General features: G+C 38.4%; 1 protein-coding gene across 1 annotated transcript; it reads left to right on the forward strand.

Moving 5' to 3' along the window:
- Nucleotides 1-261: 261 nt before the first annotated feature.
- LOC131223927 (uncharacterized) lies at nucleotides 262-17800 on the forward strand. Its single transcript, XM_058219517.1, has 3 exons — nucleotides 262-982; nucleotides 16586-16782; nucleotides 17409-17800. The coding sequence occupies exons 1-3, from the start codon at nucleotides 299-301 to the stop codon at nucleotides 17563-17565; spliced, it is 1038 nt and encodes a 345-aa protein (XP_058075500.1). The 5' UTR covers nucleotides 262-298; the 3' UTR covers nucleotides 17566-17800.
- Nucleotides 17801-19016: the final 1216 nt, after the last annotated feature.

Genomic DNA, 19016 nt, shown 5'->3' on the forward strand with positions numbered 1-19016 from the left:
CCGCGTCCTAAAGTTATTAATAGTTCGGTGGGCCGTTCTTCCATCCGCTTACCGGTAGATTTTGAGATTCGGGAAGATCAAAGTGAGTGGATCTTCTGTATTTACAACGGCTCATGCATTGATTATGATGAGATGATGGGGCGGGAACCGAATCGACGTGGCGGCAAAAGAAAAAAAAATAAAAATAAAAAATCTTTTTATATATAAAACCCTAAACAAAGAAAGAAGACAGGGGATGAAAGGAAGTAGAGAGCGAAGGTAAAAAAAACAGAAAGAAAACAAAAAAAAAAAAAAGAGAATGAGAGGTGGAAAGCATGAGAGTGAGAGGGAGAGAGTTACCTCTCCCTATTTCGATAAACCCTCCAATCCAGCAGAAAGGGTTACCTTCCGTCACTTTGAAAAACCCTCTCCTAAGAAGCAGACGAAGAAGGTAACCTCTCCTTACTTTAAGAAACCTGATGAGGTTAAGGAAAAGGAATCGGTCATTGCATTCGCATCCCTCCTTGAAAAGTTTCGTTACAACCCTAGCACCACTAACCTCGTCCGTTCCATTTTCCGCAAGACAATCAATCTGGTTCCTGCTCCTTGTCAACAAGGAACGGAAGATGCGACTGTATCACGAAGGTTTTTCCATGGAAGTCACCTTTTTACCCCCTCTATGGCTAGACAACAAGGGAAGAATGTATGCCGTCATCTTCCTGAAGGTCACCATCCATTGAAGAGGAAGAGAACAATCTGCAAGAAAAACGATGAAGAGGAAGTTGTCAATCCATCAAAGAAGAAAAAGAGTTCGAGTGGGAGGAAGAGTGTTGTCCTGACTGCCCAGCAGAAGCGTGATGTTGCATATATGAGGAAGAGTGCTGATGACATAACATGGGAACCTCCCCGCTCTATTCACTCTCTCCTCCAAGAGGACCATGCTCATGATCCTTGGCGTGTTTTGGTCATTTGCATGCTTTTGAATTGCACCACTGGCAATCAGGTCTATCCTTATTTCCTTTTCCTTCGACATAACGCAAATGCCTTTTTAATTTTAATTTTAAAAATTTTAAATTATTTACTTTTAAAAAACATCTAGATCGAATTTTAAGAATCCGTATACTCTTGGAAGGAATAGCCCTAACGTTTTGCGAGCAGAGCCTTTTCCACCTTTTTAGCAAATTCACAATTATGCTAAATTCTCTCTTACACACTCTTCTTTTTTCGTTCAGACTATAATCTATATTTTTCATTACTTGTTGTTATTGTTGCTCTTGGTTCACACATCAGGCTTATATGATATCTCAAATGTTGATCAGCATTGGATGGATCATATCCCATAATTCTATCAATTGGACAATCCTAGCCCTTTTTGTTGGGGGATTTTTAAAGAAATATTAATGGACATTCAAATGAGTGAGACTTTTATCTACTTTAAAAAAAAAATGTAGGCAACCATTCCCCCCCTGAAAATCACCAGGATTGTTTGATTGAGCTATGACCCATCATAGGTAGAAACTAGTATTATTGATGTTTGGTTCATACCTTCTACACATTTGCTTTGCTGTCATAACTAAAATGCAAAAATCTCATAAGTGAATTTGTTAGTGTAGATTGAATATGAATTGTTGAATGAGATCTTCTATTCTTTTGCACTAGAATGATGGTGACTTTACGAAAAGTTCATTTAGTACCAATTATCTCATGTTGAATCATCATTTTATGACAGGCTTCTTTTGTAGCTTCCGTTGGCCTGTCTCTTGCGTTGTAAACTTCATGTTCAGTGCAAAACTTATATGGTTGCCCAACATTCTGAACATAGAACCAGTTCCTCGTTGTGAATGATAATGGGTTCAAGTCGTTTGTGCAGTTCAAAAGTTGGTCACATGAGAAAAAAATACCTTCATGTGTTAACAAATCTATATTCTTATTTATTAAACTCTACTCTTTGTTTAATATAAAAAATATCATTGTTTAATTTTATTGTAAAGAGAATGGTGTCAAATAGCAAAAGTAGCTGTAAACTTACTCTATTATTCAGACAATTACTCTCTCATTCTTTTGCAACATTTTTTTTTCTAATGTGGCACTTTTCAGGTGCTTAATACAGTCTGAATTACATGAAGTTAGTTTGAATCCAGTTATCTTTCAAATGAGCACAGGATCATGTGACTTTCACATTAATTGAGTTATTTATGATTGATTGGCTATAATTTGTGTTGCTGTGATGGGATTTAGGGGTAATTATATCATAAATACTTTATTGCAAGTTTTTTGGTAATGATGAGACAGACAGCCCTGTTCTTGGGTAGAGTGTTGATGCCAGTTAAGCATTAGGTTGTTGAAATTTTCTGGCAAGCAATCAAGATTAGTAATGCTAGTTGATCCCTATTAGTTGGGATAAGGCTTGATGATTATGATAATGATGAATATGAGATAAAACAGACCCCAAATAAGTGGAACAAGTCAATAGTATTGGTTAAAAAAAGGCTATTTCGTTGAATTTAAATAGATGGTTAGGTTAGAAATTATGAATGGTTTAGGATTATATTAGGTTTCAATACCATGAAAAATTATGGATGCAGGCAAATAAGTCTTTCAAAAATAGTTGAAGGCATGTGGATATCATTTTATTGTATATATTTTAAGAATTTTCTATCAAACTAAGCATGTTGTTGATTGTACCTCATTGCTTTTTGCTCTCTTGAGTGTTGGAGCAAGAAAATTTTCTTCTGATATTTGTGCTGGTTTAACGTTCCTGTATCAACTTTGGTATCAAAGCAAGTTCCACCCTTGGGTATAGCCAATAATTGATCATGCACACGAAGTTGGTAGTATGATGATAGAGGTTGTGAAAGAGGTTAGACATGCCATGATTACTGTCGATGATTCAGCAGATTCTTCTCTGCTGAATCTTCTATTCACCCTAACTGGTTCTCTGTATGTGGCTGGGCATTGTTGGCTTGGTACCAGTCATCTACTTTGCCCAACTTGATGGCCCAATTTTCGAACCACTGTGGTTGGATTGGTATGTGACTGGTTATTTAGTGGGGAGCTGGGGATGCGATGCCTAGACTGTGCACTTGGAAGTAGTTTTGACTTTTGAGATGTGGTCTATCCATAATATAGACCACTGGATTGGTGGTCTAGATCTGCTGTCACCCTTTCACCCCTTACTGTGGAAGGTAAGGTGTATGGAACATTGAATGAGATGTCCTTGTTTGGTGGATGCAAAACCACTTACTAGGAACCACACAGTTGGTTTGATTTTGGTACAAAACGAACACAAAAGGCAACTTAAGATACTCTCATGGATGACAGAGACAATACTGGCTTACATTGAAATTTATGCATACATGTATGTCAATTCAGACCCTTCAAACCAAGGGACTATAGCTGTTGCAGTGTAGCCCAGAAGCATAGCTCATAAGAGAGTGCTGACTATCCTATAGGCAAAGTATACATGTCAAACGAAGTATAATCAGGATGACTGTCAGTGGTTCACACAGTTTGATGCTGATGTCACATCACTTTTTAGACCATGACTTGGATGGTCAGGTATGACCACATGCTTGATTTCAGGGGGGACAAAATGCCACAGTACACGAGGACTTCTTGCCAGCCAACAATTACGCAACAGTTGGATAGCTGTACATATAGGACAATAGTCCATACAACTCAACCAAGAAGAAAAAATCCTCATTCAACTGCAATCATACTTCAGATTTAATACCAGTTGTTTATGCCTTAAAAAGGAAACAACTCTGTTAGAAAAAAAGAGGTAAGGTTGATAGAAACAAAATTGGGGAAACTGTAGAAATTCCATCAAAACATATCTGGTTTTTCATGAAATTTGTTCCATAGGTTCAGAAAATTTCCCCATTTCTAGGGGGCCTTCTATTCAATGAAACTCTCTGTGATTTTTCTCTAAGAGAGGTCTGAGGCTTCATTCCTCAAATGACATCCAATCACAGTTAAAAACCGTGATTAATCTTTATAAATCATTAGTCACCAAACCCTTAAACTCATGACTGGAGGTGGGACCCTGTCCATACAGCTTACTAACATCAGCTGACAAGACGAGAGTTGCAGAAAAATTGGAACTGGGAGGTTGAAACATGGATGTGCCTTTAAGAGTGCTCTGCCATTGTCTCATTGCCAATACAACTGAAGGGGAAATTCATTTGGATTCTAGACTCTGCTTTGCTATATGGAGCAGATTGTTGGGAGTTTGGAAGCAGCATGAGTGGATATCACCTGTGGCTGACCCAACTAGAGCTGGGCATCGGACCGAGTCGAATCGGATTGGGCCCAACTCGACCTGGTCCGAGTTCTGCATGGCCTGACCCGAACTCTGTCCGATCCGGGACCGAGTCCGGGTCCTTTGACTCGATCCGATCCTAGTCCATGCTGACCTGGACTGATCCGAGTCCGACTCGGTCAGGAAAACCGAGTCGGATCGGGTTGGCCCAGGTTCGGATCAGTTTTTTTCCTTTTGTAAAGCTGTAGCTGCCAGGTACTTGCCCATGTTGCACTCTGTTACTTGTTAGCAGGTTGGCTGATGATGATTTGGGCATAGCTTGGTTAGGATTAAACATGTGCATTCTATGCTCCACCTTATAAATATATTTTTAGTTTCAAGGTTGTCTTATGTATTTAGGCAATTTATTTGTAACTTCTGTTCTGTGGGGTGCTTTTTCTCCTGGGAATCCAGCCTCTGGAAAAGAGATTCCATCAGCAAGAGGCTGATGTTTGTGTTTGGGTCCTAACAAAGTGAGAAATGTATTCCCAAGAGAACTATTAAAGGTTAGATATTGGGAAATGGATTCCCTTATTATAGTCATATTTGTTAAGAGGATAAAATGCCTCTCTTCTCCTAACAACTCCTAGTATTCAAAAACAACTACTCCATTCTTGAGAATAGTTCTACCAATACCTAAACACCATAGGCAGAATCTCTTTCACTGGAAATCCATTTCCCAGAAACACATTCATGACTTCATTTTAGATTCCAGGGAACCAAAGGAAAATGTGTGCATGGAGGAGAAATCCTCATCTCTAGTTAATACTAGCCTACTTTCAACAAGCTCTCAAGTTAACAAAAGATATTCAGGACCATTAAATAAGGAAAAATAAAAATAAAAATGCAACTGTTAGTAGTTGATTTGGAGGTTGATAATTGTTGGTTCCTTCTTTGTCGTCGATAAGGAGTGGTGGGGCTGTGGTGCTGAGGCATGGTGCCATTTTGTTCAGAATATTCATTTGAAAAACAGAAGTTCAATAGCAAACATATATGAGTAAATTTGCTACTTGTTGGTGTAAGTTCTGCCAGGTATCTCCTTGATATGATCTGAATGAAGAGGTAGCAGTAAAATTTGAGGGCCTGTTTGGATGATGTCTGAAAATCATCCCAAACTCATTTTTCCCAATGACAATAACCAAGGTCATGCATGGGTTGTACAAATCTTTCCATCATCTCATGGTTAGAAGTCCTATGTATTGGCTTATGAAAGATCCAGTTCATCAAGTGGGACACGCTGTGAATATATTAATCAAGCCATTTGACTAATCTTACCTTAATAAAACATTTGGATGATTAGGATAAAAATAAAACAAAGGGCGTGTGTTCCACTTGCCTGATCAGTCGATCTTTTTTTTTGGGGGGGGGGGGGGGGGCGCGCTAGACAACGCTGTAGTTTTTATAATGCAAGCAGACCAAAGTATCACATTATATACAGTGGTAATGAAGATGCAGATGTTTGGCTGATTGATTGAATTAATGCAAGCAAACCAAAGTATACTACAAACTAGGGATTAGATCAAGATTAACCAGACACACATCACAATATTACAAATGCAGGGAAGTGTTTGCAGGGAATGCAATTGAACCACTATTGGATGAAGGAGAGTTCTCTCTTACCATATTTGGACTGTAATTACTAATCAGGCAGGCTGCATTTGGATGCACGAGTGAATTGGACTGTCAAGCATTCATTTTCATCAAACATAAGAACGTTTAACAAAGAAAACTAGTGACGCTTCCAAGCATTTATAACAGGTAGGGCCCAACTGTAGCTACATCGCTTTCAACTCCATCCCAATGATGTAATTACAATTTTTTTTTTTTAATAAACAAATGTTAAGGTTTAGTGATTGTCACCTCATTAGACTAACTTTAGTTCAATTTTGCAACCAAATGCAATCTTAGTATTTGTATCAAGCATAAAACCCAAACCTAGAGTCCAGAGACAGTTTTCAGTGATAATTACAAACTCAAACGCCTAACCACATATCTATATTCTATACTCATGTGTAAGGAACCTATGCATATCTGATACCTGATATGTTTCCCCAAGCTTAAATATCTCTTTGAAACCTAATTTACATATCAAATAACACTCTTAAGAGATCAGTAAAGAGAAAACAGAGTTTAAAAACACATAGAACTTGCAAACCTTCAAAATACAACAAATGAATGAAAATTGCTGAAATACAAAAAAAAGAGATGGTGGACATCATTATGAAGACATCATTCATGGAAGCACCTTTACAGTCCAATGAGCAAATTCCCACACCTTAGCACATGGAGATGGTGGACCCTGGTTAACAAGAAAACTCTAGAATGAGTGCTTCAAATTTGAAAGAGAAGACAATGTGTTAGATTGCACCATTATTTCATGAAAATATCATGATATATTGTGCCACATTAGACATGATGTTTAGTGCAACCAAGCTGTTAAGAAGTTGTATGGATAAAAAATTGTATGGCTGCGGCAAATACTATGACATTTCATGACTAATCAGTCTAATTTGGTGCAGATTTTTATTAATTTGGTACCAAACACACTTTAAGCTAAAATTTAAAGAATAATAAAGAAAGAAAAAGAAAAAGATCAGGCCAAAAAAGTAAAGTAACATCTAAATGAAAGAACATTCTTCACTTCGAAAGTAAATAAACAATGTCCAACATCATGTCTAAAATCAAAAATAAAAAAACCTAACATGCACATACTGACATATAGATTACATAAAACTTTCATACATTCAATACCCTTTATATAATCAATGCCTTTGTGGCATGTAACTAAATGAACCTTGTCCGTAATAGTAACCCCTCCTCCACCTCCACCTTCGTCGCTAGATTCATCCCTCGGTTCTCTTTTTACTGATTCAATTGCAAGAGAACTCTTGGGCGACTCCGAGCTGGATGTGTCCAAAAAATGGTCGTTCACCTCTGTTGAATTGGATGGTGGGGATCCCCTTCCATCATCCTTATTCACAGATGCAAGAAGTTTTTTCAGATGCTTTTTATGATCCGATTTGTACGGGATTCCTAACCGCATATAAAATGCTGCTAGGCTTTTAATAAACTTTGATGGTTTACTTGTGCTTGCTTTAGCATCATGTTGTCTCGGAGGTGGATGTTGTTGTCTGGTATTTCTTGATTTGTATGCCTATTGCAAGCTTTCTTTGACGGCTTTTTTATAATCCCGTTTTTCTTGCTCCTTTAAAATTCTTTTTTGTTCTTCTTCTTTACTAATTGTGGTTGTGGAAGGCCTGAAACTAGAGTCAAAGGCAGTTGTAGTTCCTCTGCTAAACCTTTCTTCATTTTTAATAGGCCTATTTCTATATATTCTTGGGTTAGTTGTATTGGTTGTGGTTGCAGGGTGAGGGGTATGAGAAGTCTTTGTATTAGAATCGAGAATGACTCTAAATAAAATCTCGGACCTCCTGAGAAGCTTTGCTATATAGTGCTGCATCTCCTCCTCGACAAGCCAAATGTAATTTGAGTCGATTTGTTTTGTTGACAAGCTGTTTTCCACACAACTTACATTTCAACTTTATCTTTCCATCCTGGGAGTAGGTTTGGACTCCATAATCCCAAATATTCGCCGTTGTATCATCTTCCGATGACATATTTAGTGTATATCTGGTTAGCTTAGGACAAAAAAAATAAATTTAACATTATGAATGAACGCAATTACCCAACAATATAATAAGAGATTTAAACAGCATTATTTAATTGAATAGTACTAACAAAAGAAGTGAAATATTTATCTACCCATAAGACATAACCATAAAACTTCAATGTAATTGTTTTAACAAAATTACAAATAACATGATATAACAAAATTAGAATGCATCAAAATTATATTGCAGTTCTAGGTATTGTTTCATCAATCTTGTTACTCTCCTCTTCATCGAACTCCTCATCAATAAAGGTCTCTTTCCCTACATCGGACGCAGCCAATCCTGAGTACGAATGAGCGCTTCAATTGATTTAGGTGTAAGTGAGCTTCTATACTTGCTTATGACCCTACTCCCCATACTAAAAGCGGATTTTGAAGCCATAGTTGAAATTGGAATGGATAATATGTCACGTGCCATTAAGGAGAGCACAGGGTACTGTAACATACCAGATCTCGTCCTCCACCACTCCAAAATATCAAAATCATCGACTTTGTTTAGAACTAGAAGATCCTCGTTTAAATAGTCTTCAAGTTCTGATCTAGCTATCTGTACTTGAGTCCTTTTCAGCTATGCATAGTAAGACATAAAATCATTTGTCGTGTCTTCTTGCGATTCATTAACAACAGAACTAGAACCCACACGAGGAGATTGTTCTTTTGTAGCACACGCATACAAATTTTACTATTTACTGGCTGCATCAGAAATCTTTTTGGCCTCAGCAACACCCATCACACCATACAACTTATTACATATGAAGCCAATCATAATCATCTTGTATCGGGGATCAAGAACGACCGCAACACCCATTACCAGACTACACAGACCAATACTGATCAAACTTTACCCGCATACCCATGGTCATGATGTGTAAAATGTCTTGTCCATTATTGCTTTTGCGCAAGACATCTTTTACCATCCAAAGTTTGGGCAAAAATATATTTGCTGTTGGATACTTGCAATTTGAAAAATTCTTCGTGCTGTTGTAAAAAAACAGAAAGGAACTTACGAATTGATTCAGCTCTTGACCAATCAGCTTCAAAAGGCAGCCAAACATACGCACTATCACGCTCTGCATAGTGAAAGAAGGCATGTCTTAAATCTATCGTTGAATTCCAACGTGTCGTGACGTCCAACTTCATCGTTCTTTGAGTTGACAAATTCAACTACTTCACGATCTCATTCCATGCATGTAATCGTGAAGGGGACCCTTGTATGTACTTCATACTCTCTTATGTTTTCGATCGTGGGATCGATTGTTTTAAGGCCTTCTTGTACAATCAAGTTTAGGATGTGGGCACAACACCTAACATGAAATATCTTTTCACCAAAATACAGGTCACTGGTGACCTTAAACTGGTTGCGCAAATTCATTATCACGCTATCATTTACAGAGGCATTACCTAGTGTAATTGTCGAGATCTTCTTCTCAATTCCCCACTCCATTATACATCTGTGTATGTAGTCTGAAATCATCAAACCACTATGAGGAGGCGCAAGATAACGGAAGGTTATTATTCTCTTGCAAAGCCTCAATTCGGCATCAACGTAGTGAGCAGTTAAGGACATATCCATTTCGTTGATTAGATGCCATCCACAAATTTGATGTCAGGCTAATTCGGGAAATTGTGGCCAACTCTCCTTTTAACTTGACCTTTTCGCCTTCATACATCTTCATACACACCCTCCTGATTGTTGTACGAGAGACCTTCTCGTATTTGGGGTTAAGGCATTTGGCTAGTCTAACAAAAGCAGGACTCTACCATCTGAAATAATTAACTTGGTCGTCCACTCATTCACCGACTCTTTGTCATACTTGTAGATGGACACTGACGGATCCCCTGCAGATTGCGAAAATGAAAGTGTTTGTTGCCTTGATGCGCTTCTCACTTTTTAAAAACACATTCCTAGATGTTTCTTCAACGTTGTGGTTGAACTATCTGCTTGCTTAGTGTACTGACTCTTGCAGTGCTTGTATTGTATCTTCACTTGGCCGTTCTACAGGGTTACTTCTTCAAAATCTTCCCACACCGCCGACCTCTTTTTCGTATTTCCCGCAACATGTGACTGTGTGGTACTAGTATCAACGATGTCGATGGGCACTTCTTCATGTTCAAGACCTAATCCTTCATCTTCAAGGATCATCGGTGATGTAATTGACTGACCACCAGGGGTCGGGGACGGTATTGGAAAGACCCTCACTTTCCATCTGATAATTGAAATATACTAAATCATATTAGCATTAGCAATCTAATGCTAATATAGTTATACTAAATCATAAATTAGTTACCCATCCAAGGTTGGATAGATTGTAGTACTTTCATATTTCCATTTAAACGTCCATGTTGAAAATCCGGCAGCATCTCCCCGTGCCTCTCCAGATAAGTTGATCTTACGTTACATTCTGATGCCAAATATCTAAAGCAATGTAAAGATATTCGGCATTGGATACAAAACGAAAGAAACTTATCCAGAGAGAAACGAGGAGATGGACTGCGGATCAGGCATGCACATTTAAATAGGTTATATGAAAGCATACTATTCATCTAACCTTGAACTGTCCAAAAAGGGACAATTTGAGCGATTTTTATGCCACCAAAAACACACTATATCTATGTATGACCACATAGAAATTCTCAAACGGGTAACCAATTATCTAACTTACAAATCACAATCACAAGTCACAATAATAATCTAAGCAAAGAAAGCAATAATGAGAAAAGAGATTTTGGTTAACACTAAATGCACTCTTAATAATAAATGTAGATAAAAACTAATCATTGATAAAGATTCTAGTTTGTCCTTACAATTCAAAAATAGCATAAACAGTCAAGCAAATTGGCATAAAATTAGCAACAACATTGTGTATATAAAGTGATTGCTGAGAAAAGAGATTCTGGTTGACTTGTCTTCAAGGGCAACAAAATTTCAGCATAAATGGGAATTAATGTCAAGGGGAAGTATTATCTTTTGTGGAGTGGCTTCTATGCAACACATAACCCGTTACAGAATACTGCCGCCTGTGAAGTTCTCATATTTGTCCAAGAGATATGTTTCATAGACATGCTAAATCCAGTTTCGTAGTGCATGTAACTAGCCAAAATTGAAGATCACATTGTAAAATTGAAAGATAACAATGGCCTTATTGAAATATAAACCTCTCAAATACAAACAGTTAACATGAATGCATAAAAATGGTTAGCAACCATTGTGGTTGTGAAATGAAAATTGTATGATAGGGGAGAGAATGCGACCAAACTTACAGGACGAAGATTTTTAACAATGGCAAATAAACACCTCCAGTATAATCATGCACAGTTGAATTAACTACTCATAAGCACCAAGTAGAGCTAATTCTAATAAATTGATTAACTAACCCCTGACGTATGCATTGGTTTCAGCATAAGCATCTGAATGCTGATGATCCTTTCACAAAAAAAAAATGATGTGATAAAGTTTCATTCCCTCTATTGCTCTTTTATTACATCCACTTGATATAAAATATAAGTACTATGGAATCAGTCTTCTGAAAAAGAACAAATTTTCAATTGATTTAGAACATACAAGGAAAGATTTGTAGCAACAAAGTACTGTCATGCAATTTAAACACAAATGACAGCAGGTATGATTCTTAGTTTTCTTTTTTCTTTTTCTTTTTTAAAATTCCTTTTTAAGTGATTTCTTAATGCAAAGGGAAGAAGCGTGTGCTATGTGGGTTCCCAATTCATGGATCATCTTGTCCATCTAGCGGGCCCCACTACTAAACATGTTCCCAATTCATTTATTATTAAGAGTGCACCTACCTTATTTATCTTTTAAGCTATAAAAATAATTATCTATATTTGGATAATCAGTAAAATTGTAACTCCTGTGAAAAAAAAAAACAGTAAAATTATAAGTCCTGTAAATGGAGAGCTGATCTTTCATTCTTTCTATTCATAGCCGTTGGGCTGTAAAGGAAAAGCCTGATTTTTCAACTTGGCTCATTTACAGGCATCCAAACGGCCCCTCACATCCTCTCCCTGTTGTTTTGTTCCCAAGTTTTTTATTGCAAAATAACTTTTCTTTGAAAGGAAATAAAAATAAAAATAAATTGTCACTTTCTTTTATAATCCAAGTTCCCATACAGACCCATGATAAATTGCTGGAAAATGCACACATCAAGAAGAAGAAAAAGAATGTACTTTTTACCTTCTACACTCAAAAACCGTTTTACCATTGACCTATATCTCACCAAGTTGAGATTGTCTAAACATTGAGATTTATAATCTAGGCCGAAGCCAATCTGTGGTGGGATGGTTCGGAACCTCTATAAAATCAAACCCCCAAAAAACAGATCAACAAGAAAACAAACAATCAACAACCATGCTTTCTTTATTTTCTTTATCAGGAAAACAAACAATCAACAATCTGGATTAGAGAGAATACATCAGGAAAACAAAAAACAGATCAATCCTACTCGATTCGATGCAGACAGGGATGACACTGCAGCAGTTGGTGGGTTCGGATCGTGCGTTCGTTTGGGCGGGACAGCGACAGACGGCAGGACAGTGACGGACGGCGGGTGCTGAAGAAGAAGAGGAGACTGGAGAGGAAGAAGATTGGGTAGGGTAAGAAAAGAGGAAGAAGATTTGGAGATTGGAGAGTGGAGAGGTCCGAGAGGAAGAAGAAAAGCAGAGGCCGGGTCGGGTAGGGTAACTTGGTAAGAAAAGAGGGGAAGGGTTGGGGTAAAAAATCAAACCGACTATTTATAGTACCCGCCGGGTCGGGTCTGTTCGGTTCGGGCCCGATCCATTCGGATCGGGTATTCGGGTCGGATCGGTCCGAATAGACTTTTATCCGCACCCGACCCGAAAGACGAACAGATTTGGGTGGCCAGACTCGATCAGGCCGATCTAAGCCATCGGTTCTGTTCGGAACGGTACCGAGTCGGGTTGGATCTGCCGGATTGGGTCCAAGATGCCCCACCTCTAGACCCAACCCCTCTCAACTGCATGGAGAAGGGGTAAAACTGTCCAAAAAGAAAGAAATAGAAATTGTTTGCCCACATACATGAGCTATTCACCTCATGTGAAGCTTTTCCCTCAACCACATGAAACTTGAGTGTACGTAATAAGTACCCAATGTTGTCAAACCGCATATGCGGTTCTGTGCGATCGGATATGCTTGTGCGCATATGCGATCGCACAATCGCATATGCGGTAGCATAATTTATTTATTTATTTATTGTTATTTGTTTAAATAAAAAAATAAGGAGAAAAATTGAAAAAAATGTAGAAAAATATAAGAACTTAGGAGAAGCTTCCCCAAGTCAATAGATAACTAATATAGTAATTTTACATATATAAAGTTAGTTTGTGACTTGTTAGAAAAATGAATGAAGTACATCAAATTCAACCTTCAACAATATAGTTAAGTAACAAAACAATCAATAAGCTATTTATTGTACAAATACAATTTTGAAGTTACATCTTAATGTTTATTATTTATACATTATAACACTAACACTACTTACAAGTTACAATTTACAACTTAGTTACAATAGGTTACAACTTAGTTACAATAAGTTACAACTTAGTTACACTAACACTAAGTTACATTTAACAATATACTTACACAACTTATAGTTAGAAAGTTACACTACTTAGGAAAGTTTGATTTTTTGCCCAAAAAAAATAAAAATAAAATAAAATAATGTGCCAACAGTTGGCAGATACGCGATCGCATATGCTGTATGCGATTTTATATCCTCGCACATTTGGCATATGCGATCGCATATGCACTGCAATGGCATATGCAATGATGGCATACGCGATATGCATATGGGAATTCGCATATGCGAATATGCGGTCACATTTAACAATGTTGTAAGTACCTCAAGTTGTTATTCTTTTCTCACACCATGAGACTTGAGACACCCTCCCTTAAAATCTATGCTTTGCATTTTGATACATGAGCTGTACACCTCATGTGAAGCTTATGCCTTGACCACCTGAAACTTGAGCCTCATGTACATAATAAGTACCTCAAGGTGTTATTCTTTTCTCACACCATGAGATGTGAGACACCCTCCTTTAAAATCTATGCTTAGTATTTTATAGAAGAGGAAGGTGTTATATCTGTGGACCTGCCCCTGGTTGGATTTTAATATGATTTATCTGATTCTTAGTAAAGGTAAGTTCATTCAGGAATCTTTGGCATGAATAAACATGAAGCTTCAAGGCCCAATTGATGGTTACTTAAGGACTACCTCCCTATTCTCCCTATTTTCACAAGCAATAGAATTGCATATAAAATTTTGCTAAAGCATGCCTTTTACTTAAATATCCTTTAATGCACTAAGCTAACAATGAGATGCGTATATTGTGATTTGATTCCCTTGCCTTGATCCATATTTTTTCAGGTTCCCACCTATGTTGCCCTTTGACCCTTCTTTAAGTTTTGATTACCTCAACCCAAGTCTAAATGGTCTTCATCATTTTGGTTAGAGGCTGGTTCCTCTACAATGGTTGTGCATGAGGCCCATCATAGTTTTTGCATGGCATTCACCCTATCTAGCAAGGTGACCCCACCATGATTTTTTTTTTTTTTAGTGGTTGTGCATTGTTGGCCCACCTAAAGGTTGGAAAAGCCTACTTTGGGGGCACCCCATGATCAAGGTGACACTCACTAAGTGCCCTAGTTGGAAGGCACACATGCAAAACATGATGGGGCCCATATAGGCTATGGTGTACAAGCAGGGGAATCAGCTGATGAATAATTATTTATATACGGTTGAATAACTTGTAGACAGTGGATTCTATTAGTTGTAGGGGAGTTGACCTCTTTTAATTATGTACCAACTAGCTCCTTTAGCACCTTGGGTTTCATCACAAGATAACATATGCATCCAACCTTACAAGTAGTGATACTTGGAAATATTTATTTTTTGAAAAAAAAGAGAGTCATGCTACGGTGATTTACTTGGACGCAATTCGTCCAGCGATAAGCTTTATTACAGTCACGTGTCCTCCGAGTGCCAACAACATAAATCTCCGTGGGGCTCACCATGTTGTATATGTGACATCCAAGTTTATCTTTCACCTGAGGCAGCCCATTTTAGGAGGTAAGCCTGAATGTCATGATGATCCAAAATGTGGGGCAACCATAGGAATAGAGATGTCCACTTATAAAATCTTATAGAGGCCAACCGTGACGTTTATATGACATCGAACATGTTTATAAGGTGACTACATGGAGGATTTCAATGGTATGCATTCTATTTTGCTGTTCCCTGTGGTGTGGCCCACTTGAGTTTTGGATGGACCCGATTTTTGGTATCTAGTCTTACAATGATCTTTCATGCGAAATATCACAATGATCTGTTGCAAAGGACACATGTCGGTGTAATAAAGTAAATAGCTAGCATTACTCCTAAAAAAATATATCAAAATTCATCTTCTTGAAAGCCCATATCCATGACTAAACGGAAGCCCAACTTGCCAATTTTGAAATGCTCCCGCATTTTTTTGAACGATGACATATTGTAAAAAGGCCGAAGCCAAAGCTTAAAAATATACAAAAGTTGCGACTGTGTGAACAACTGAAAACAAATTGCTATAGTAAAATACTACTGCAACTTATGACTCAAGGCTCCTAACTATTTCAGCCCCAAATAAACTTTATTTTACTGTATTAACATTGACTGTATACTTTGGGAAACAGCTCAAATGACTCTAAACCTCTTGCTACTGTGAAAATACTAGAATTGAAATTCTTTTTAAATCTAACTAATTGTAAGTTTTTGCTAAAATACTCTCAAATGATTGTCCATTTGAACAAAACTGCAATGTAGTGACAGCGTTGCGGTAACACTGGTTGGGCACCATCTTTCCACCCAGGCTATTGGTCAGCTTTGGAAAATCCAGCTCCGTAATCGTCTTCGAGAGCAACTTCTGTAGAACAATCCTGTGAAGTTGATGTTCGGTTACCTTCCATCAGTGTGCTTGAATGATGCTAGTGTTGTCCTGTTGATTACCTTGGAGTCTTGGGAACACGTCCTTCTGTGCATTTTCACTTGTCAAAGGGTGAAGATGCACTGAAGCAGAATGACTTGTACGTCTGCTCAAGCAGCCTCCACTCTCAGAGAACCAACTTGCTGTGATCCAAATTCCATGGCTGGATTGTAAGAGCTACTTGAGACCTCTGATTGAACACCAGATATGGGAGAATGACTTGACCATGCTTCCCAATCTTTTCTTATTCTGTAACGCATAGTATGTTCTACTTTTGAATTGTGTGAAACTGTGAATGGCATGTTGGCTGGTCTTGTGATCTTTCAATGCATTGTGCAGAGATCGACATTTCATAGCTCTTCCATCAGAAGAGAAAATTTATTGTTGGAATTGTGGTCCGATTTTGCTTTTGTTTTCTTTCTGTTAAAAGCAAATTTCCTGTGTCTGTGTTGTTGAATTGCTGTTTGGACTGTAAAGAGGTCTGGTAATTAGGTTGGAATGTAAAAAGGCTGTCATCTTGACTCTTTTTTATTTTTTGTTTTTGTTTTCTAATCCCTAAGACACTTGCAGAGACTGCATATATGAAGAAGTTGAGAGATAGCTGGCAGGCCTGCATCTGATGCATTGATACATTGTATTTGCAGGTGAGACAAGTGCTGACGGATTTCTTCAAACTGCTTCCAGATGCCAAGACAGCAACGAATGTTGCTGAAGAGGACATAAAGAAGGTTATCAAGTCTTTAGGATTGCAAAACAAAAGGACTGGAATGATTCAGCGCTTCTCCAAGGAATATTTGGATGACTTCTGGACCCATGTGACGCAGTTGCATGGCGTTGGCAAGTAAGTAGGCGCTTTCTCGATTTGAGGATCGAATCCGGTCAGTGGAAGCTGCTGGCAGTGGGCACAGCCTTGACTATGTTGGGTCGTTCATTTCAATGCCTAGAATTTATTGTCCGGCCCTGTTTCTGCAGGTGCTATCAACGTGGGCTGTTACTGGGCTTTTCATATCATGCCTGTGAAACCAGGCCCAGGCACTGAGTTCAGGCTGGGCCAGAAACAAGCTACTAATGCTTGATGAGGACATTTTTTTTTTTCCCAGGAAGCCATGACTGTGCCCTTGCCTAGAGGCCATTGCCCTTGCCTAGAGGCCATTGACAGCCACACTAGAATAGCCCCGTTGTCCATTAGGGCATAGAAATTAGAGAGCCCTTGGTCATTCCAGTGTGGGCATATGGAAATTAGAGAGCCCTTGGTAATTCCAGTGTGGGCATATGGAAATTAGAGACCCCTCGGTAATTCCAGTGTGGGCGGGTGATGTTAAACACCCCAGGCTTGAACCAGCTGGTCATGTACCAATGACAGCTCAGCTACCATTTACCTGTGGGGTATTACTGTTTGATTTCATCAGCAACCATTACCAATAACATGACACTGGTCCTTTTTCTTTTTCTTTTTTTGTACGAAAGGTATGCGGCTGATGCTTACGCGATATTTTGTACTGGGAAGTGGGATCGGGTACAACCAGTGGACCATATGCTAGAGAAATACTGGGATTTCCTTGGTGGTGGTGTTGGTTATGAGGAAGCATTTGCTGAAGGTGGGAAACAGGAGGTGGTGGTTTAAAAAAGGACCTGGAACAAAAGGAGTATATATATATATATATTTTGGGGTGGTAGGACCATGTCTTAGAACAAGGAAAAGTTTTTTGGGACCGTGCATGTGAATGCTTTAGTTATGTGGCTTTTTGTACGTAATGTTTTAAGATGTTTTTTTTTTGGATATACAGTTTAATATTGTCAGTGATACTCAAATATAAAGTTTAATGTTAATATCTCTCCTTCACCTTTTGGGCCCTAGAGGATTATAGTGTTGAAGCTTTTACTCTAACATGGTACTCGGTATTCTGTCACACTAGTATTTTTTCGAACGGAATGGAGTCTGGGACGGCACAAGTCTGATTGACCCATTTTACTAAATGTGTACTTTTGTGGTGTGATTTAGCTCCATCTACTGCATGGAAGACAGCTAATGTTGAATCTCTTGGCTATGTCTGGTTAGTTGTCCAAGTGTGTTAAGGCAAACTTATGGCTGTTGGGCATGTTTACTAGATAATGGGCGAGTACAATATGTATCTGTAGTGTTAGATATCTGTAACATATAATTTTCCTCATTCCTTTCAAAGAATGATGGAGAACATCCCAGTAGATGTCAAGCATTCGTTGCCGTTTGGTGGGACAATGGTCTATCAATGAGCTTTATTCTAATTCAGAATCTGTAGCACGATTGCTGGTGGGTGGGACAATATCTTACTGGCCTAGCACTTAATGCTGTTCTATTGCAGCAATTAGTCGGTGGGTCTAGGCATGCATGAGCCCACCCTACGATGTGTATGTGTTGTGCCCATGGGAGTAGAGACTTTAGGGAGAGGGGTGCTGATTATTTTGTGTACTAAGGCAAATACAAGGAAGAGAGCAGTTTAGTTTCCTTCAATGTGGAACCCAATGTAGAACCCACTCGAGGTATTTATACTAGAAGTATGTCTTTTATGGCACATGTAGTTGCTTGATGATGTTGAGCACTGTGTTGAGCTGGCACGGCTCAATGAAAAGGCGGCCACCCAATTCTTTGTGCTACACGGCACCTTTGTAATAGCTCTTAGTCTCTACAGCAATGTGGGCGGGTGTTGTTCTATCAGATCAAATCATCAAGGTTGGTCCAAATGTTTCAAATTTTTTTTTTTAATTTCTTAACACACGCACACACACCCCACACACTCACGCTAGTGGAGTTTCACCACCTATGGATACTTGAACCCTTGACCGGGTGTTGAAACTCCTGAGAGTCTACCACTGGCAACGCTGAGTTTCTGAATGGCCCCATTTGTAGTGCGTCTCTTACAAAGGCTACTGTGGCCAAGGCAATATTGCATTGGATAATATCTTCACGTTTCTTACTGTTTGTTTCCTTTTCAGACTTTTATTTACCGTCCTTAACTATCATAAATCGTCCACTTGGTCTTTCTTTATGATTCTTTTGGTGATCCATACTGGTACTTCCATCACCTTTTTTTGGAA

This window comes from Magnolia sinica, chromosome 13 (genome assembly GCF_029962835.1).
Source record: "Magnolia sinica isolate HGM2019 chromosome 13, MsV1, whole genome shotgun sequence".
Lineage (NCBI taxonomy): Eukaryota > Viridiplantae > Streptophyta > Magnoliopsida > Magnoliales > Magnoliaceae > Magnolia > Magnolia sinica.

What these genes read in the sequence shown, in the direction of transcription:
- LOC131223927 (XM_058219517.1), top strand. Translation starts at nt 299, where the DNA reads ATGAGAGGTGGAAAGCATGAGAGTGAGAGGGAGAGAGTTACCTCTCCC. An exon ending in ATTGCACCACTGGCAATCAG is followed by an intron (nt 983 to 16,585) that starts GTCTATCCTTAT and finishes TTGTATTTGCAG; the next exon opens with GTGAGACAAGTGCTGACGGA. An exon ending in CAGTTGCATGGCGTTGGCAA is followed by an intron (nt 16,783 to 17,408) that starts GTAAGTAGGCGC and finishes TTTGTACGAAAG; the next exon opens with GTATGCGGCTGATGCTTACG.